The 20,219-nt window shown below is 40.1% G+C and overlaps 1 protein-coding gene and 1 long non-coding RNA gene across 3 annotated transcripts in view; one reads left to right on the forward strand and one right to left on the reverse strand.

Annotated features, from left to right (window-relative positions):
- MEI4 (meiotic double-stranded break formation protein 4) overlaps nucleotides 1-9,488 on the reverse strand; it is a 236,388-nt gene extending 226,900 nt beyond the window's left edge. For both annotated transcript variants that reach the window (XM_059942101.1, XM_059942100.1), the window contains exon 1: nucleotides 9,331-9,488. In XM_059942101.1, coding sequence (XP_059798084.1) covers nucleotides 9,331-9,421 — 91 coding nt within the window. In that variant the 5' untranslated portion in view covers nucleotides 9,422-9,488. The remainder of the gene's footprint in view (nucleotides 1-9,330) is intronic.
- Nucleotides 9,489-9,557: 69 nt separating this feature from the next.
- LOC132376165 (uncharacterized) overlaps nucleotides 9,558-20,219 on the forward strand; it is a 47,381-nt gene continuing 36,719 nt past the window's right edge. Inside the window, exons 1-2 of the long non-coding RNA XR_009506234.1 lie at nucleotides 9,558-9,781; nucleotides 18,070-18,182. This is a non-coding gene — a long non-coding RNA (uncharacterized LOC132376165). The remainder of the gene's footprint in view (nucleotides 9,782-18,069; nucleotides 18,183-20,219) is intronic.

The following is a 20,219-nucleotide window of genomic DNA, read 5'->3' on the forward strand; positions in this document are numbered from 1 at the left end:
TGCCTTGTTCAGCTGCCTGGTCTGAAGTCCTCTGAATTCACCTCTCCTTCCTTCCTCACCCTGGGCTACCCTGTGCTCCTTTACCTGCATTTCCACAGCACTCTGGAAACACAGAAACTTGTTCTTACCACAGGGTAGGATCAGTAGCCACCTGGGGGTCCCGCTCCCCTACTAGAACAGAGAGTGAGCTCATCAGACACGTGGACTCTGCCCTCATCTATTATTTCCAGCGCGGGGCTCGGGGGGAAAATCAAGCCACGCTGTATGTGAATAACTACAGAAAGGGTCAGAAGTGGAACAGTTCACAGAAAGGAGAAGTTCAGGAGACTTAGCTACACGGAATTGAGGGCCTGCTTGGATATATGGACAAAGGAAAAGATGTCAGCAGAGGGGAGAAAGCCTTGAGCCTGGAGCGTGAAGCGTGAAGGAAGTGTGACGCATGAAGGAAGCATGAAGCGTGAAGCATGAAGGAAGCATGAAGCATGCGGAAGCATGAAGCATGAAGGAAGCATGAAGCATGCGGAAGCATGAAGCATGAAGGAAGCATGAAGCATGGATGAAGCATGAAGGAAGCATGAAGCATGAAGGAAGCGTGAAGCATGTGGAAGCATGAAGCATGAAGGAAGCATGAAGCATGCGGAAGCATGAAGTATGAAGGAAGCATGAAGCATGCGGAAGCGTGAAGCATGCAGAAGCATGAAGCATGAAGGAAGCATGAAGCATGCGGAAGCATGAAGCATGAAGGCTGGAGCGTGAAGCCTCAGAGGGAAATATAAGCACCTCTTGGACACCTGCACACCAGACACCACACATTCACTTTACAGCCAGTACCTCGTGTAACGACCTCAGTTAATAATTCTGTGACTGCATAAACAACAAGGTCCTACTGTAGAGCACAGGGAACTATATTCAATATCCTCTGATAAACCATAATGGAAAAGAATATATGTATAACTGAATCGCTTTGCTGTACAGCAGAAATTAGCACAACATTGTAAATCAACTATACTTCAATAAAATTTAAAACAATAATTCTGTGATGTAGAATTTAGTATCACTTTTTGGAGCTAAGGAAACTGAAGTTCAGAGGGTAGCTTTCTCAAGGATATCCGGTTAACAAATGGTAGAACTGGACTTTTTAATATTTCTCTCTCGGCACGCATTCTTTCTACAACACAGTTCTGGATAGGACTGGGCCTCCCTGAACTGCCCTGTGTTCTTGCGTCTACCTTCACATGCATCTTAGCTTATCACCACAGCAGCACACACACACACACACACACACACACACACGCACTGATAGGCCCACTAACTCCACAAGCACTGCTAGATAAGGGATTTTTACCCCCAAAGACAGCCCAGTGAGACAGGAAAGAGCAACGTGGCATATTAATCACCTCTAAAACACCCCATCAGAAATAATTTCAAGTATGTGTTCGAGAGGCAAGGATAACACAGGGAATAGGAGAGCGGGTTCAGAAGCCAGGCTTCCTAGCTCTGTCCTGTACTAGCTGTGTGACCTCAGATAGGTTACTCAACCTCTCTGTGCCTCAGTTTGCGCATCTGTAAAAGGGGACTCGAAAGAGTACTCAACTTACAGTTACTGAGGAGATGAAACGAGTTAAGGCACATGACTCCTATGACCTCTGTTGGGCACACAGGAAACACTCAATTCAATGCTTGGTCCACTTGAGGCTAGTATGTGGCCATGAGTCAATCCCAGGCCCACTGTCTCCAAAGCCTGTGCCTCTGCACGGCGTAAATCTAGTAAGAGCTCAAGGAAAGAGACACGTGTGGGCTGATGTGAACAGGAGAAGAACAGACCTCTGGAGCCAGCGTGGAAGATCCGAAGGATGAGTAGGACTCAGAAAGGCAAAGAGGAGGCAAAAGAGCACCCCAGAGGGGGTGAACAGTACAACCAGGCAGCAGATAATGGCATGCATATTTGCGGGAGAGTGCACGGATCTCTTTGACTAAAGAATAAGGTATCTTAGGGAAGAAAAGTAAATAATATAGAACAGGGAAGCTGGGATCTTGCAGGGGAGTTAGAGGAGTCTGAACTTACTGCCGTGGACGGCTGGAAACAGGCATGGTCTTCTGAGTGGATGAGTGCAATGGTCCCAGTGATGTTTCCGGAAGAGAATTTTGCTGGGTAGGAAGGACTTAGGGACTGTTGACGCCCCGCAGGGAAGAAGGGATGGAAGGAGAGGCAGGCCAGGACACTAAAGTGTGCACACAGAATACGACACGCCCTGAAAGATGTTTGTGACATGGTAGGGCTTACTGCCAGATTGGAAAGAGGGAGACAAAGCGAGGGGATACTTGAATATGACTCCAATATTAGGCCAGCAATCTGATGGACTTCAATCAGAAACTCATACTAAAATTACTGGAAAGTAGAAAACATACAAAATAACGTTGATAAAATATTTACTCAGACCACTGGAACTATTCTCCAAAGCTGTTTCCTTAATTCTTTACTGAGCTTTCACTTTTTAACAATGAGTGATGAAAAGGAGGTAAGCACATTAATAATTAAAGAAGCCAGCTTCCTGTCAAGTAGTTTGAATCAGTGCTTTTCTCAGTGATGTTATGCAGTAGTCACATGCTGGGAAACTGGGAAATTGTCTATTATTTATCACTAAAGATTTTTACATCAGCAACCCAGTATGAAATGTACCTTCAGGGTCTTTGAGCTGAAACATTGCTTCATTTGCTATCCACAATGATGCTGTAATTACTTGCCTGTGTGCATGCAGCACTTTTTAAATCACTACAATTTTGGTATGGGGAAACTGATTTTGATGAAGAGTTTGTTGGTAATATATGCAATTTTAAAAATCTGTTCATTATATAGATGAAATAGTGCTCAGTAACTGTCAAATAAATAGATGAATGATGGATGGTGGATAAATTTTTTTTAGTTAAAAGACAAGACAATCTTATAAGAGTGGATGCTTTAGGAGCCATATTTATTAAAAAAGTAATTTTTTAGAAAGCAGCGACCTTTTGAGAACTACATAAGCGTTTTGTGCACTGTCATAAAAAGGCAGATTGGCATGAGAAACTTATATTCTGCCAACTAACATATAACACCATTTATCGGTTATGCCAGGCATTGGAAATAAGGATGTCCCTTCCCTCAGGAGCTTTCTGTCTGGGGAAGGCCAATAAATAAGAAAATAAATAAAATACCAACTAATGCATAACAACTTTGCATAAAGTATAAAACGGTTCAGAAGAGAAAGAAAGCAGGTTTCTCTTACCATTGTTGCAAGAGATAAAAATAAATGGGTCATAAACAATCAGCAATTACAAACCCATTTGGGGGGGTTTTGTAAAGAATCATAAGTATGTTTTGTTTTGCTTTTTAATCTTGCAAGAAAAAGCTATTCATGAAAGTAGAAGGAAGGCGTGGGAAAAGGGGCCATCAGCAAGCAGCCTCTGAAATATATTTCCTAGAAATTATTAAAGATTAAGAAAGTCACATCTCTCTCTCCTACAATCAAAATTACTTTCTAGTGGGTTGTTTTCATTCTTTTATTCATCCAAATTAAACCAAAGCATACATTAAATACAAAAGGATTTATTTTCCAGAGTTCTGCCAGGGTGAATGCCACCTAATCAAAAACGAAATGGGGAATGAGATCACTGAATAAATCAGAAGGAAGAATTAAAGAAGCTGACAGATATTTTGGAGGCCAGTTAAAAAATAAACTGGACTTTCATTATAAAAATTGACTTAAATGAATGATACACTTAAGAACCTACTTCAGAACATTTCCTTAAAGTCAATTTGATTATCGACCCCAAGATACTGCATTTCAATATATTTTGGTATATTTCCAAAATGTAAGGGGCACAGTAATGGGCATATACACAGTAAATGTCCAGAAAGTAAAAGGAACAAAATACTAAAGAAGTCTATGAGTCTGCTGATATCTGCTGTTCAGATTTGAAACCTAAATAAAAAGTTAGGCAAAATACTTTAAATACTGCCTCCAAAGCAATTAAAGGATAATTAAGGTACATTTGACATCTGAGGAAAAGCAAAAGAAAACGGAATAGTAGACACAGCCCTCTAAAATCTATAATTTATAAACAACTTTACCCTTTTGATGGATAACCTGTAAGTATAGATAAATATAATAATAGGGACAAAATTAAACCTTCATCAAAGACATCAAAGTTCATATGACATGTGATACTTAAATCAGCAGACGTGGGGCATGTAGAGGGGGGTCGGATCTGCTCCCCTTGTATTTCCAAGCAAGCAATGAGGAAATGTAGATCTTCTCATCATCACTGGAGGTAGTAAGCCTTCCAGGTAAAATTATCGTGTTCATCCTCACTGAGCATGATCAGACGACACACGAGAAAAGAGATTCTGTTCTAGGCAACCTGCTTTTAAACAGATAGAGCTGGAAAAGGAACTCGAAACCTGCTGTCTGAAGAACAGAGGAGTGAAATGTAAATTGGACTCGATCCATGAAAGCCCAAGGAACAGGACCAGGGCAGGGGCTGGAAGTTGTGTATACATGTTCTATTAGTCAGATGTGTCTAAAGATGTGTGAGAGAGCTTTAGGAGGAGTGAGTTCCGTGTTGTGGAAGGTATTCAAGCACAGAGAGAGATGACAGGGATGAGGCAGAACGCACCCAAACTCTGAACAGAAAAGTTAAATGGATCGCCTTCCAGGACAACTTTCACCCTGAGATCTTGTGATTATAAGAAATAGAAGCCACAGCCACTGACCTTGGGGGACTTAAAAGTCATTCAGTGACAGTGACATACAATAGGTGCCTTTGAAAAAAGTGTTAAGGATGCTATACCCATCGGGGTCCAGGCAGAAAGCTAATGGTACCTCAGTTTGGGTAATATGAGGAAAGGCTAATAAAAGAGACAATTTCTAAAGGCGTGGGCAACCTAAGGGGGTAGCCCAATGTGCTAAGGGCCAGAAATAACAGCAGTGGGCCAAGGGTATCCTTCACTTCCCCAGGGCCTGAAGGGAAGAGAGGGAGGAGGGAGCAGTTACCAGAACGGGGAGAGACAGCATAGTGAGGGCAGGACCACCTGGCAGGAGCTGTGACCTTCCATCCTAGGACCATCCTCATGACAGTAGAGGGATCAGGGGCTGGTGTGAACCTGCAGGGTGCAGGGGCGGGGAGGAGATCTGGAAGGCCAAACAGAAGGTATCCAGCACAAATGCCAGCAAAGCCACAGGAAACAGAGCAGACATGAAAGCCCTGGACTGGGGAAGAGGCTGGACTGCCTTCTCTCTCAGGTCCCTTCCAAAGGGAACAACATGCATTTTTACCGGTGGGGAGTCACAGACCTGTGTTCTTTACCATCCTTTTATAGCGCTGGCTCTTTTTCATTCTTCAGGCACCCCCCAACCCCCGTGGATTTGTTTTCTGAACTAAGCACTCCACTGCAATATATTTGCTCTACGCAAAATTGGCAGTGCCATAGAATACATGTTATAGGACCTGAAAATCTGAATATAGAACCATCTAGCCTACCTTAGTCGGGTAGTTTTCCATCTGATATCCTTGCTACTCATTCCTTTATTCAACACATATGTTTAATGATCTCCTAGCTGTCAGGTGCTGTGCTAGACCTGGGGACACAACAGTCAACCAGAAAAGTCCATCATTGCCTTCTTAGAGCTTTCACCTGACTATCAGTCATTCCAATCTACAACACCCTCTGTTCAGTAAAGGAATCTCATAAGTGCTGTGGATCAGACGTTGGCAAACTATGGCCCACAGGTCAAATCTGGGTGGCCTTGCTTCCATCAACCATGTTTTATTGAAAGAGCCATGTCCATCAGCCTATGTGTTGCCTATTGCTGCTTTAGTGCTACAACCTCAGAGTTGCTACAGGTAGATTGCAAAGCCCGATATATTACTAACTGGTCCTGTACAAAAAAAGTTTGCCAACACTTGCTTTAAATAAAACCTAATGTTTTAAGGACAAACATGTTAAAGGATACATACTGTCACTCATAAAACATCCCTGGGGGCCCTAGTTACAAACCAAGCCATCATGAGGGGGTTCGGCTTCCTGCAGGGTTGCATTTCTATGGTTGTAAGTTTTGTTTCTTTTATTTTTTCTTCTTTCATAATAAAGGCAGATAACAAAAAAGTGTCACGTGGCTAATGTCTTCTATTAACAGCTAGCCTTCTTCAGATAATGCTCACGTTCTCTTACGTTACATCTAGTCTTTTGATTGATCAGAGTTCTTCCACATCATGGAAGGCCCAGTTTTACAAAGATCCTTTCCCCTGAATCACACCAAACAAAATTTAACAGGGGTGATTTTAGGCTCTTTTAAATTGAACAATAAAATTGATTGTAAAAGCACTTAGCCAACACTCAAGTGCTATATAAAGGCAAGATCACAGCAGCAATAGTACCTTCACTTCCTTGCAGAGAGAAACATGAGTGGATGCTTATTCCCCAATCACTTGACCCAGAGAGCATTAAAACTGTAGATGTAAGGAAAAAACAAAAACAAAAAAACTAGCTTTCATTGGCTGTTACCAAAAATTCCTAAGAAGAAGTGACAGGATCTGCGCTTGTTGTGGTCCCTCCAAAGGATGTTAAGAGGCTCAGTCCCAAAACCCTTTTCATCCCCTAATGGGAATCAATGTAGCATGAATAAAATTAAATGGCCATTTAGTTCACATTTTAGTCACTATAACGAAGCAATAGCTGGTTTGAGAAAGATCCTTGCCAAGCCTTGGTTCCTGAAAGTTTTCCCACCTGCTAACCCACTGATAACGTACATTTCAAGTGTCAAGAGAAGGGAGACTGAGCCCACCAGTGAACCAAGAACCGAGAATAAGATGATTACAGGAGGCAGCATGGGGAAGGCATGGCTGATCTGGTAACCAGGGGGGTTTCTGCTAGGTACCAGCTTAAGCATTCTACCTTCAAAACGGCTTCCTTGATACCCTTAGACCACATCAGTTCCCTTTAATACGTATGCTCTTTACATTCCATACTCTTGCATCGCAATTGCAGCTGCGTAATTCCTCACTTCATTGGTCGTTTGATTTCAATGGCCCTCAGGGGCAAGTGAGTTCCGCTGAGCTCATGACCTGCCTGTGCAGAGCAGAAATCGCTACCGTGAACACATGATGAGCACTGAAAAAAACATTAGCTGGCTGACCTGACGAATGAATGGATGGGTAAGCAAGCTGGATCCTAGGCACTCTGCTAGCATATAAGAACGCCTGGTCGTCCTGTGACATGCTCCTCAAGACTAACGGCCAATGTCTCCTGTCCTTACAGACCCTGAGCTAGGCTCTAGGGATATGTGCGAATTGCACACCAGCTCCTGGTATCTTCACCCTCCACCATCTCTTCTCTGCTCTTTCAATCTCTTCTTCTGTCCTGACTTCTATCTCTCAATATATAATCATGCTCAGATTGCTCCCAGCTGTAAAAAAGAAGAAAAAAAAAAGCTATCCCATCACCCCCACCCCACCTAGCTGTTGTTACTAAGGCTGAAAATGACATCATCACAGTGGCCACAGCTGATGCCTACTTATAAATTCTCATTCCACTTCTCTGCAGACCTGACCCTAAGACCACGCCTCTATTTTTAAAACGCTTTGCTCTCTGACTTTAGTGCCACTATTCCCCTGATTCTCCTTCGATACCAAACCTTGTCAATTCTATAATCCGATATATCTAAAAACGTGTCTACTTTTTCCCTCAAACCATTAACACCTCTTGTCTTTATGACCACATCAGGCTGCTGCCGGACCTCTCAGCTCCCTCCAATCCATTCTGCACAGTGAAGTCATATGTTCACCTCAATAATGCTCCAAAGTAATTTAACTGGTTCTATTAAGTTGTGACTCTGACCCTCAGCTTCAAGTGCCTTTGGACAGCAGAGCTTAATGTACATATGACATACACAGGCCCCATGAAAGAGCTAAAGTATTCAGTCTGATCTTCACCACAATATCCAGTGGGCTTGTAACATCTTTACATATGTCAAAACATATTTAAGGTAACGTTTTCTAAATCTTAACAAGGCCTCCAATATACCAGTTTTGGAAAGCTGGTTCCAAATACTGGTATTCCCACCATCACCCAAGAAAAAAAGAATAAAACCCTTACTCAGAGTCATCAATTTGTGCTCCTGACCTTCATTCCCAAATTTTACCTCTGAATTTTGTCATCTGTGGTCTATTTCCCTGCTCTGAAAGTCATCCGGATTATGCATCTTCCAAATTACAAAGGCTCTTTACTGCACGTGATCTAAAACCCTTCTAAAGCAGTAAGTCTTCACAAATAAAAACAAGTAGAATGGTAGATAACAACGCACAATTCTCCGCCAAGTGACTGCGTCTCATTGCAACCACATGATACACTGTAAATCTCTCGATTTTAAGTAGAAAAAAGGCAATACAAACAATCCCAAGAAAGTCATCAATGTGTGTGTAATTAGACACAAATATTGCTCTTGAAAAACACATCCCGTTCATGAACACAGTCTATGTTATCCTGGGTTTTTTCTACATGATGAGCATTTTGTGAATATTAAACAACGGTGTCTTTATAAACTACGGATCCTGATGGAACCCAAGTCCAAAATGTGTTTCTGCACTTCCATAATAAAAAGCCTTTCATAATTCGGTACAAACCACGTTCCCACCTTATTTCCCGCCACTTTCGACACTGTAGTTACACTAAAACATGGTTTTCTCCATGCTTCTTGCCTTTACTCTTAACCCTCCGTTTCATCTGTAATAGAGTCCCCACTTCCGCCCCTATTTCCCGAATACCTGGTACTTAGGCTTCCCTTAAGGTGCCATCGTCTCCAGGAAGCCTCTCTGCCCCACAGCATTTTATCTGCACCTCCTACTGCAATCCCACCCGGTCCGCGAATGTCTCCTGTCTCTACATCGATCTCTAGCCCAGGCCTGCGAGGTCCTTGAGCGAAGAGGCCGTGAGCGTCCCATCTTTGACACCTCCGGCACTTTACACCGTTCCTCCAATGCAACGGGGGCTCCTTAAACGACCCACCGATGGTCTCCATGCACAAGCCTCTCCTTCCCCAGGAAGGAGCCATCTTGGTGGTCAAGCCAGGCTCGAACCCGCCCGGAAGCTGGAACACACCCCAGAAACCCACCAACTTGGGGGCCCAGGCCTGAGTCTAACGCCAGAAGCTCCAGCGCACAGGCGATCGACTTGATTAGGTAGAGAGAGACGCCCACGGTATGTGCGGAGCTCCGCGCGGCTCTGGGAACAGCGCGAACTCGGGTGGAAGCCCACGCCACGCGCCAGGGGTGAGGGGGCGCCTCGCCACCTACCTTCTGGGCTCCCGCAGAGGAGGGAGGGCACCCCCGGCGGGCAGCCGGTGCAGGCGGGGAGAGGGGCGCGGGGGCGAGAGCTGTGCGCCATTCCCGGGCGGCGGCTCCCCGGCCGGAGTGAGAACGCCGCCCGGCGCCCGCTTCCGCCCTCTGGCCGCAGGCGGGGAGGGCCCGGCCACGCGCCCCACAAGGCCCCGCGGCGCGCTCGCCCGTCGGCGCCGGGGCTGCGGCTCCGAGGGGCCGGCTCGCGGCGGAGAGCGCGCCTCCTGCCGGGGTGGGAGCAGGCCCGCCCGGCCGAGGGCCCGCGCTGCGAAGGCCAGGGAAGAGGAGAAGCCAGGCGCTTTCCCGAGGAGGGCGCCCCCTCGGCTTTATGGCCGGAAGGGGAACTCGGAGCCTCCAAGGAAGGCCGGAAAAAGAAGGGAAAAGTCCTCTGCGAGACTTCTGGAAAGAGGTGCAGTGATTCCACTGGGGGCGGGGGAACTTCGACGACTAAAGACGGCATGAATTCTAAAACGACTTTTCTTTTTTCAGAAGTGAAATTAAACTTGGGTTTCTTCCCAAAAAAATATGATTATTATAGAGTGATTTTGCTCACTTTTCACCTTTCACATCGTATTTTTTATCTATATTGTCTTTTTTTTTTTTTTTTTCCCTTGCCTTTCGTCGTTCAAAAATTCTTCTCCTGAGGAGAGATTCTCAGTAGGTTTCTTTAGTGTTACACACTTGGTTGCTCTTGGGTGGAAGTCTCCGCAAATAGTTATAGAATAAAATACAGAGCATGTCTACGTGAAGATCTGTTTGGCTTATTTTACTAAATGGATGAACCTTCTTTATTAAGACATCCATTTGCATCCGATACCTGATTGTAAATGTCTTTAAAATGTTAAGCATCATTGCTCTAGCCATCTGCCCATTAAAGAGAATCAATGATTTTAAGTCCATTGTAATTTGTTTACTAATAGCATTCTTCATTAATCCTGAAGAGATAAATTTCAGGTAAGCCAAGACAGAATTATCTTGAACTACAAATTAATGAATACTAGATTAATGGTTTACTGTAATGATTCTAGTGGGGAAGGGGGGATTTCGAACTTCGAATATGTATTTGCTGTTCTTTTGCAGAAATGTGAATCCAATCATAGTGCATTGATCGCAGACATAATCTAGGGTCACATAGGGGAAATGTTGCAAACTTGTCAGTGTTGCTGCGTGTGCGAAAGGCGTTTCAATTCCACTCATTCATTCATTATGCAAATTGCATTGAACTATTATGTGCCAGGCACTGAGGCATGATTATTGCCCTTTACAACTGCACAGTCTGGTAATTAAAACAAATGGGTAAACAAACTATCAAAATATAGTGCAAGCACTGAAACCCCATTGGAAAACTGAAGAGTCAGTTTTAAAGTCTTATCCTTTCTCATCAAACCGTGGGTAAAATATCTATTAACCTGAGAAACATTTACAGGTTTTTTTAGCTTCTGAAGATGGAGTGGTTATGGATTTTACGAAATGTATAGTGGAAAATAACTTCCATGAAAACTGTGCAAGTTTTCATACTAGTTTTTGTCTTGGTCATCCCTAGTGGAAATGTATAATAAGTCATCATTAAATGTTTGGTGAATAAAGAAATAAGTGGATTCCCAGTATCTTAAAATATTTAATTTGTGCCTTTTAGAGACTACTTTTCTAAAAATATTGTGATCTGGCTGTGTGTACCAGGGCCCAAACAACTTTGCTAAAGGAGTTTATAAAGACCAAAGGAAGGTGAAAATGTGCAAAGATGCACCTAGGGGCTTCTCTGTCTTCTTCTTGTTCATTGCACTTAAATGCAGAATATTTGAAGGGGGCTTGAGTAGACAGGCAGAATAGAATGTCTTAGAAAATCATGCTTCTCTCATGTAAGGTTTCAAGACAGCAATTTCATTGATTGCCAGTCTGTTTATAGACGAGGAAATTGTTAATGGTACCCACAAATTTTCAGGGTCCAAATAAAAGCGCAAAGGAAAAATGGTTTACTTCTGTGCAAAATATAAAACCTTTGATGGAGAAGAATACTAAGTTATTATTAGACAGTTTAATATAAATCTAAAAGAAGTTAAATGGATAAAATAAGTGTAAAAAATGTAATCAAGGAACAACACTAATTTTAAAATGGCTGTTTTAACCTCAAAGAGCAGAGAGTAGAATATCTGATAAAATGTCAAAGGAGAATGTAAATTATATTTTTAAAAGTTAAAAATGTTATTTGTTTAAAAAAAGATTTGCATTATTTTAAAAAATAAAATTGTGAAAATGGTAGCAAACTGTTCTATCAAGAAACAGAGAAACTTCATCAGTAATTCCTAGGCCAACACCTATTTACACAGGAGATAATTATTAGCTCTGGATTCAATTCAGTAGTTCAAGAAACATTTATTATGTTAGGTCCTAAGTATAAATAAGAAAATCCTTGTTCTCAATGATCTCACCATGTAGTAAGGGAGCCAGATTTTACAGTCAAGATAATGACTAGCAAACACTGAACACACTGTGCCAGTTAATCATGGATTGTCTCATTTACTTAATCCTCACAAAATTTTTAGAGGTCAAGTACTGTTTTCCAGTCTTATTTTACAAGGAGGAAACTGAAACTAAAATTTAGATTGGTTAACTCATCCAAGGACATTCAGTTAATAGATGGTGGAGCTAGACTCCCACCTCACTCCATCTTACTCCAAAGTGCATAAACTTAATCCCTTCACTCTAGCACATCCAGGAAGTCAGATGCATTCTCTTTAGCTGCTGCCCTTTCATTTCAGTCCCTATACAGAGTGTTCCATCCGCTAGTATCTTAATATTCTCAGTGGTATCTGAGGCAGCAAACTCTACAATGCTTTTAACCGTTCATCAGACTTCTTGGACCTAAATCTCTTGGTTAGGCTTCTGCCTGATCACCTTCACACCTGCTTTAATTTCATATCCATATTTGTCAACACTCACTCTTCCATCGCCCACATTTTCTTCAAGTTGATCTAACAGCATAACATAATTTTCAGCAGATTATGATCTCATGATCATTAGAATTAATATTCCACAGAATCCTACATAGCATTATCTTTAATAGTTCAATTACTCTTAACACAAAATTAGTAATTTATTCTGTGGTGTATATAATTATTAGTATAGTCCAGATGGCATCTTGCAACTTTTCCCCCACCTTTGTCAATATGGTTGTTATCTTTGCTTTAAGAAGAGTAAAATCCATAAAAGTTTCCAAGTGTTTAGCACCATTAAACTACATCAAATGCATGAAAAAATAAAAAGTATGTTTTTTAAAAGCACTTAATTTTGAATCTCAAAGTTTAGAATTCTAGAAAAGAGGAAAAATTGAGAACAAGGCTGAGGAAAGGAAGCTTTTGTATCTGTGAATTACATCTCTTTTCAATCTACCTGAAATGACATACTGTAAAAATAATTATTCCCCAAATTAAAGTATGCTACCTTACCTATTTGTATTTGAGAAGAATTTTTAAAGTATTTTTTAGGAGATTTTTATTTAGGATTTATAGAGAATCTTCGGTTTTAAAACAAATATACCAAAAAATAAAAATCTATTTGTAAAGTGAATAATTTTTTTTCATATGAAAACTATTTCCTAATTTATGTGATTGTAAACTCAATTTTTAGCATATTTTATCTTCTCAGAGCAGCACATTAGTGAATTTTTGTGCTTTTTTTTAGATGAAAAGTTTCACAGTTTTATCACTTTAATTAATGAAAAGATACACAGAATAAATTAGACTAATCCACCAGAATTCTAAACAGGACAGAAGGCATTTTAGGTCTGTTAGGAAACAAAGGTACTCTATTAAGTATTCAAGTAAAAAAGAAGCTTGGGCTCATCTTAGAAATCACTTAGGTATGTTAACAATTTGGAAAAGAGGTTTTAGAGGCACTATATATAGAAAGCGTTCTGGGGAGATGAAAGAGAGCTTGCAGAAATGCAGACTGCTCAGTTGCTGCAGATTCATTGTGATTTTCTGAAAGACTAACAAATGCTAACAAAGAACGTTAAGGCAAAATAGGTGCTATGAAAAAAATGTACTGTACTTTCAAAGCATTAATTTTATATAAAAGAAATATAGGAATTAGGCAGAAATATCAAGAAACACTGAGAATGAATTCTGGTAAGGTCAACCATTAAAAATGCAAACAAAATTAATTTAGTAATGGTAACATTTTAAAGTGACAATATTTTGGTCTTATTTAATAACAGAAGTATTCATCTGTGTCAAACAGCCTGGATAAAATACTATGTTAGAGAAAGGAACATTAAGATTACCTGAAAACAGTCATATTCAGGGAAGAAAAAATGCACAGCAGTGGCAAATCTACTAGTGGGAAGAGTGTGGATCTGACCATGGAGATGCCACAGTAAGAAATGAAAACCGCCTGAGTCAGAAAGATAGGTATTGAAAATACTGAGGAATAGAGAAAAGCCCATCTCATATTGTTTTATCTAACAATACATCTGTTTTATCCTTAACTGAGATGAATTTGTCTTTTTTTTTTTTCTTTTAACATTGATAGGAGGTATAGAGTGTAGTGATTATGGGCATGGCTCTGAACTAAGACTGCTTGTTTTCAGCTCCTAGTTTTACCTCTTCGTAGCAAGTGACACAGGATAAATTGCTTGACTTTTAAGATTTCAGTTCCCTAACCTATAAAATGGAGATGATGACAGTTGCACTCATACTAAATGATATAATTTATACATAACAGTTCAGTCTGTCGACTGAAAAAAATGCACAACCTAAAAGCTGAGAGTTATGTGTTATTCCGTGGACAAAACTGAGGACTTAAGCCCGGGACACAGCATCTCAGGTAGCTCTGAGGGACGGCTCTGAAGAGGCAGGTGTCGGGTGAAGGGGGAGCCAGGATACGTAGGAGTTTTTGCAACAAAGACCAGGTAGTCGGAACATCAAAAGATTACTGCTAATTAAGGAGAGACAGACATCTCAAGTTACGGAATTTAGCACTTTTCTGTGTATGGGAAGATGCAAGAGTCTGGGCTGTCTGAAATCATTCCTTTGATATGCATCTCAGCTATCTGGGGCCAGTATCCTGTGCTTTCTCACCCTGAGTGTCCTCAGGGTGCACCGTCGGGGTGGCTGCAGCAGCTGACTGCTACATGGGGGGGCGTCCTGCCTCCACCCTGAGTTCCCTCAGGGCTCATCGTCAGGCTTGATGGCTGCAACATCCTTTGCTTATGGATATAGCAGGCGATATTTTTCATTCACAAGTCTTTCGCACACACTAAGTTTTACTTAAGTATTAGCTAATATTACTACCTGAATTCTGATCTCCCTTGCATACTGATTTTTTTTAGCAACTCAAATATAAAAGTAAATAGATTACTGTAGTTCATATTGCTGTGTTTCTCTGACCATTAGCAAAGGATTATAGCAACTACTATCCATAAGAAAACCCTCAACTGCTTTTATCCTCAGTAACAAGAATTCATAAGTAAATTTGGGTCTCCTAACAGAACACACATTTTCCAATAAACTTTTTCCCAAACACTTTCCTATGCACTGAGCCTCCCAAAATCACATAGAAAACCACTGCCTTTGAGCACATCTTTTTAAATAAGGTTTATTATAGAAAGGTGCGATAGAAATTGAAAAGATATTCCAACCAGCCAAAATAACCTTCTCCGTAGTGTCAACTAAAAAATTATTCACAACTCAAAAGTTGAGAGTTATGTTTTATTTGGCGGAAGTTTTTAGGACTTCGAGCCCAGGAGGCAGCATCTCAAGTAACCCTGAGAGAGCTGCTCCGAGGAGGTTAGGGGGAGCCAGGTTATAAAGAAGTTTTGCAACAAAGGGCAGGTCTTCCGAACGTCAGAAGATTATTGTTAGTTAAAAAAAAACTGATATGTCAAGTTAAGGAATTTAGCGCTTTTCTCTGTTTGGGAAGATGCAAGAGTCTGGGCTCACTGAAATTATTCCTTTGATAGGCACCTCAGCTATCTGGGGCCAGTATCCTGTGCTTTCACATCCTGAGTTTCCTCAGGGCTCACCATAGGGCGTGGCTGCAGTCTGATGGCGGCTAGATGGCAGGTATTCTTTCCTTCCTGGGAATCCTCAGGGCTCACTGGCTTACGTTGGAGGGCTGCGATCGCTGATGACTGTGACATCCTTTGTTTACTGATACGGCAGGCAATATTCCATTTATCAATAGTGTCCTCAAAATGTAAATTTTAAAGAGCTGTGTAAAGATTATCCAAAATCCAGTTTTTATTCAAAGAGAAGTTTACATAACCAACAGTATCAAATTTTTTATATGACATGCAGCCCAAGAGAAGAGAAAGAATCTACACAGTTATGATGTGTTGAAGACAAATTTTATACATTAGTTTCTGCTTCGACTTCTGTTTGTTGAGTGTTTATTTGGGTACAGACCTCAGCCAAGGCTGTTTAAGCTGCACATCTGAAATGTGCACACAATGACAAGTAACCACAATATCTATTGTTTATTGATGCCTCACTCTTTGCTGAGGTCTTTGCATGCCTCTTCTCATGTAAAGCTCACCACAACTCTAGGAGATAAGTATTCCTATTTTCTTTTCCCTCCATTAACAAATCACAGAAGGTGAGGAACATTCACAAAGTCACCCAAGCATTTTAAGTAGCAAAACCAAGGCTCCAACCCATTTCAGATACTCCTTTACCCTCTGAGTAGTCACTTTCAGCCTCAGGTTTATTCCTTCCAGCTGAAGCAAATACCCCTCTAGCTCCCCACGCCCCTCCCTGTACCACACACACACATAACACACACACTGAGATTTGTTGACTTTTGTCTATGTTCAAAGACTTAGTTCAGGCCAGACTTTCTGATGACGCACCTTCAGTGCCAAGTGAACCACAGTTGTATCTCCTGACAAACTGTGAGACTAACTGTACCCTAAAATCATATTCCTTTGTATTCTACTAGTTAGCCAGCAAATGATCTTGTATAAAGGGTTATTCATTTGATTCTAATGGTATTGCCTTATTACAGCAGAAGGAATTTGTGTCACAAATGGCGACAGACATTTTCTACTTAAAGCAATAAACGTCTGTTATTCCTATTGCTAACTTGGAGCCAGAAACATGCAGTTTCTACTTTCACTGTTGACGGGATCTGTGATATCCTGAAACAGACAGTGGATTTAGAGTCAGAGCACCTGGGATTTCATCTGTATTCTGCCATTTATTGCACTGTGACCCTGGGAAAATCTCTTTACCTTTCTGTAAAAGGAAGGATTTGGGCAAGATGACCTCAGAAATTCCTCTCAGCCCTGAAATTGCAATTGTGCCCAGACCATATTATTAATTTTCAATTTCTGAAATTGTCATTTATCCTTCTGCATAACCTCCACATTTCCCACCATTTTTCTAGAAAAAAGAAAAAGTATTTCTGCACTCCCTGTTTAAAAAAATGTCACATATGACCTTATTAAGAAAAATGGATAAATGTATAATACGGATTGTGTATAGAATTTAAGTACGTTCAATTTGTTACTTATCTTCAAGTGTTTGGTATATCGCTTACAAGAATCAGGCTGCCTTAGCTGCTCCTCGAATATATAACTTGCCAGGGGGCCTTGGAGAGACTGAAAACCCTGTATTCATTTCTTGGTGGCCCATGCTGGCTAGACTCCTCTGAGGTGCCATGCAAAACACTGGGCAAAGAATGTAGAAATTGCCATTAAGGACGTCTTGGGGACACAGACAGTTAACAAACATCGCAGGGCAGTGCGTGTTTTAATGATGGCCAACACTGGATGCTGTGGGAAATATGGGAACAGACACCAGACTTACTTAGGGGAGGGAGTTAGGAGTGGCTTTTTAGAAGACGTAATGTCAAAGGTGAATTCTGATAAGATGAGTAAAGTTATGACAAGGGAGGATAAACAGTGTTTTGGGAAAAAAGTGCCCGGTCTCAGATCCCAGGACTAATAGGGTCTGGTGTACCAGAATGTGTATCAAAGTAGATCTACTGGTAATTTTTAATTGATACCTCTTTAAAACAAACAAAAACACTTTCCAGTTAATATCCCTGATATACATTATCAAAATAAACTGAACTGTGCTGGTAGATTAATAACAACTGAATATTCCTTTTCTTACCTATATGCTACTTAACTCCCTGCTGGAAAAGCTGTCTCCAGTTGTTTATTGTGAAAAGACCTTTGGCCTTTTGTATGCTCTTCAGAAATTATAGTATTTTTATTTATTCTAATTCTTACCTGTCCTTTCAAGTTGTACTCCTCAGGCTGAAAATCAGTAGCTTTTGTCCACAAATAATAATTCATTTTAAGAGTTAAAACTGAAGATCTGATACTGTATCTTGAGATAACTAAAGCTCTTTGTCCGCAATGATTTCACTACTTGATTATCTTTTAGAAATGCTATGCTATTGAGGATTGCTTTCTATACTGTCTAATGCCTCATCCAGATAAACAAATTTTAAAATCCCAGCTGGAGGTGAGTGTTTACCTTCACAGTAGACTCATAAGAGGCTTATTGTCTCCATCCTTTTCTTACTCTAGCTTAAATCCATCCTCAAGCAAATCCTCTCCTTTTGTTTGTCTCTTGGTTTGATGGGACAGACGCAGCAACAGTGTGAAAATGTATTTGGAAGAGCTAAAACTTCATTTATAAATTGTTCTGTGCTAACACTTCATAGAGTCGCCATGTCTTTGTTCATTAGGAAAAGAAGCCTCTGCCATCCATAATGGTCTCTTCCAGTTCTGAGTGACGTGGGATACGAACGAGCCTTGGCTGTGATCCCTGTTTTACATCTTTACTCCAGCATCTCTAGAGGTGAGAGGGGTAAACCATACAAAAATGTTCATTGAAATCTTTATGCGTGTGTCTTAGAATTAAGAAGGAGTAAGAATATTCTAGAAACTACTTTTAAAATCAAATCTGTGGGAATATTAATATGTCAGTGTGCTGCTTCAAGTAAGAGTTCTGTCTTTCAAAAATGCCTAATTTCCATTCAAAATATTCTGATGAAGTAAAATGGAGTGATTCCCAATATAAAGTAATAAAGTTCCTCAGGTTTTTTAATAAAAAATAAGAGGAAATGGCAGTGGAGGTTGAAGAGGATGGTAAGAGAAAGTTATGACATTAACAACTCTTTTATTCTGTGTTCATTATGTTAATTCTCATCCAAATATATTTAAGATATGATTAATAGGAGAGAAATGCTTTAAGAGAACAGTAAGGGAAATATGGAAAATCCTTCTTGAAATTCACCTGCTTTAAGCTTGAGGCACATAGATCTTCTATCCAATTAAATGTTCATCCCCCTAAATGAGTTAAGAGTTTCAAAAGTACTGGAGCTTTTCAACACTGTGGTTAAAAGTGCAAATTCTAGAGTCAGACAACTTCAACTCCAATGCCAGCTTTTCTACTTACTGGCTGTGTCACCTTAAAAACTTAACTTTTCCAACTCTCAGTTTTCATATCTATAAAATGAAGATGATAATAGGTTTATTGTGAAAAGTAAAAGATACTTAATTCACTTGAAGCACATAGCAAAGAGTCTGGCACACAGAAAATGTCCAATATGTTAACTATTATAAACAGATAAATAAGGCATGTTACTATCTTTACTATGCTCAAGATTGCCTACAGAGTGATTATGGTGCTTGTTCATTAGAGCCATCAGTGGCATGTGAGTATGTGTCAGGGTGAATGTATGTGAACCAGCGGAGATAGTAGGTAATATCATCCCTATTTTCAGGCCATCTATGATATTCAACTTAAGTTTTCTGGGGAACACATTTGATTGTGATTTTTGTTAATTATGTCCACAAGCCCAACTTATTTTCGAAATCTGGATTTGAAATATTATTTCTAAATTTAGAACAGAACAACAGAAGAGAAATTAGGTACAAATGTTCTGTACTTCAGAAATTATCGCCAGAGGCATATTACAACTACGAACAGAAAAATTGCTGTATTAAATATTCATAACACATTAAGGTTATATATCACCTAAGTAGCTAATTAATTTACTTAATCAATCTAAAATACAGAGATTGTTAAAGGTGAAATATGATTATATAACTAGTCATTTTTAATATCAAAATGGATAAGCTATAATTCCCTCATTTGTAAATTAAGACAAAATATAAATAGTCAAAGAAAAACGTTTCCATTAAAACGTAAAAAGCAAAGACAAAATAAGTATATGTTTGAGGGTGGTGTCCTGCACATTGTAGGTGGTTAGTAAATATTTGCTAAATTGAACTGAGATACACAAAATGAGGTTCAGAGTAACCAGAGTAGATTGAAGAACAAAGTCAAGAACAAAGATTTAAGGGTAAGAGCCTGTTTGGGGAAATTTTAAAACTGGACCCATAACCTTGGTCCTGTGGAGAGCACTGAAATTCCAATTAAATTTCTAATTTTGCAAAGAAAGCCAGCTGCATTCAGCATGTATTATTTTAACTTTTCAACAATTAACTGTGTTACTTTTAATCGTGCGTTTTAACCAGTCCAGGTTTCCATATTGCCTCATCTTTATTATTATTATTTTTTTTACATGGATCATCATAGCATGTTTATTTTTAATAGACAGAATTTTAACAACCTCGAGCACCCATCAACCGGCAAATGAATAAACATACTGTGGTATACTCGTACAGTGAAACACTACTCAGCAAAACAAAGTAATAAACTATTGATACCCACAAAAATATGAATTACTCTCAAAATAATTACATTGAGTGAAAGAAGACGGACAAAAGAGTCCTCACTGTGTGAATCCATTTATATAAATTTCTAGAAAAATGCAAACACATCTATAACGATAGAAAGCATATCATTGGTCACCTGGGGATGTGGAGG

Source organism: Balaenoptera ricei, chromosome 12 (genome assembly GCF_028023285.1).
Source record: "Balaenoptera ricei isolate mBalRic1 chromosome 12, mBalRic1.hap2, whole genome shotgun sequence".
Lineage (NCBI taxonomy): Eukaryota > Metazoa > Chordata > Mammalia > Artiodactyla > Balaenopteridae > Balaenoptera > Balaenoptera ricei.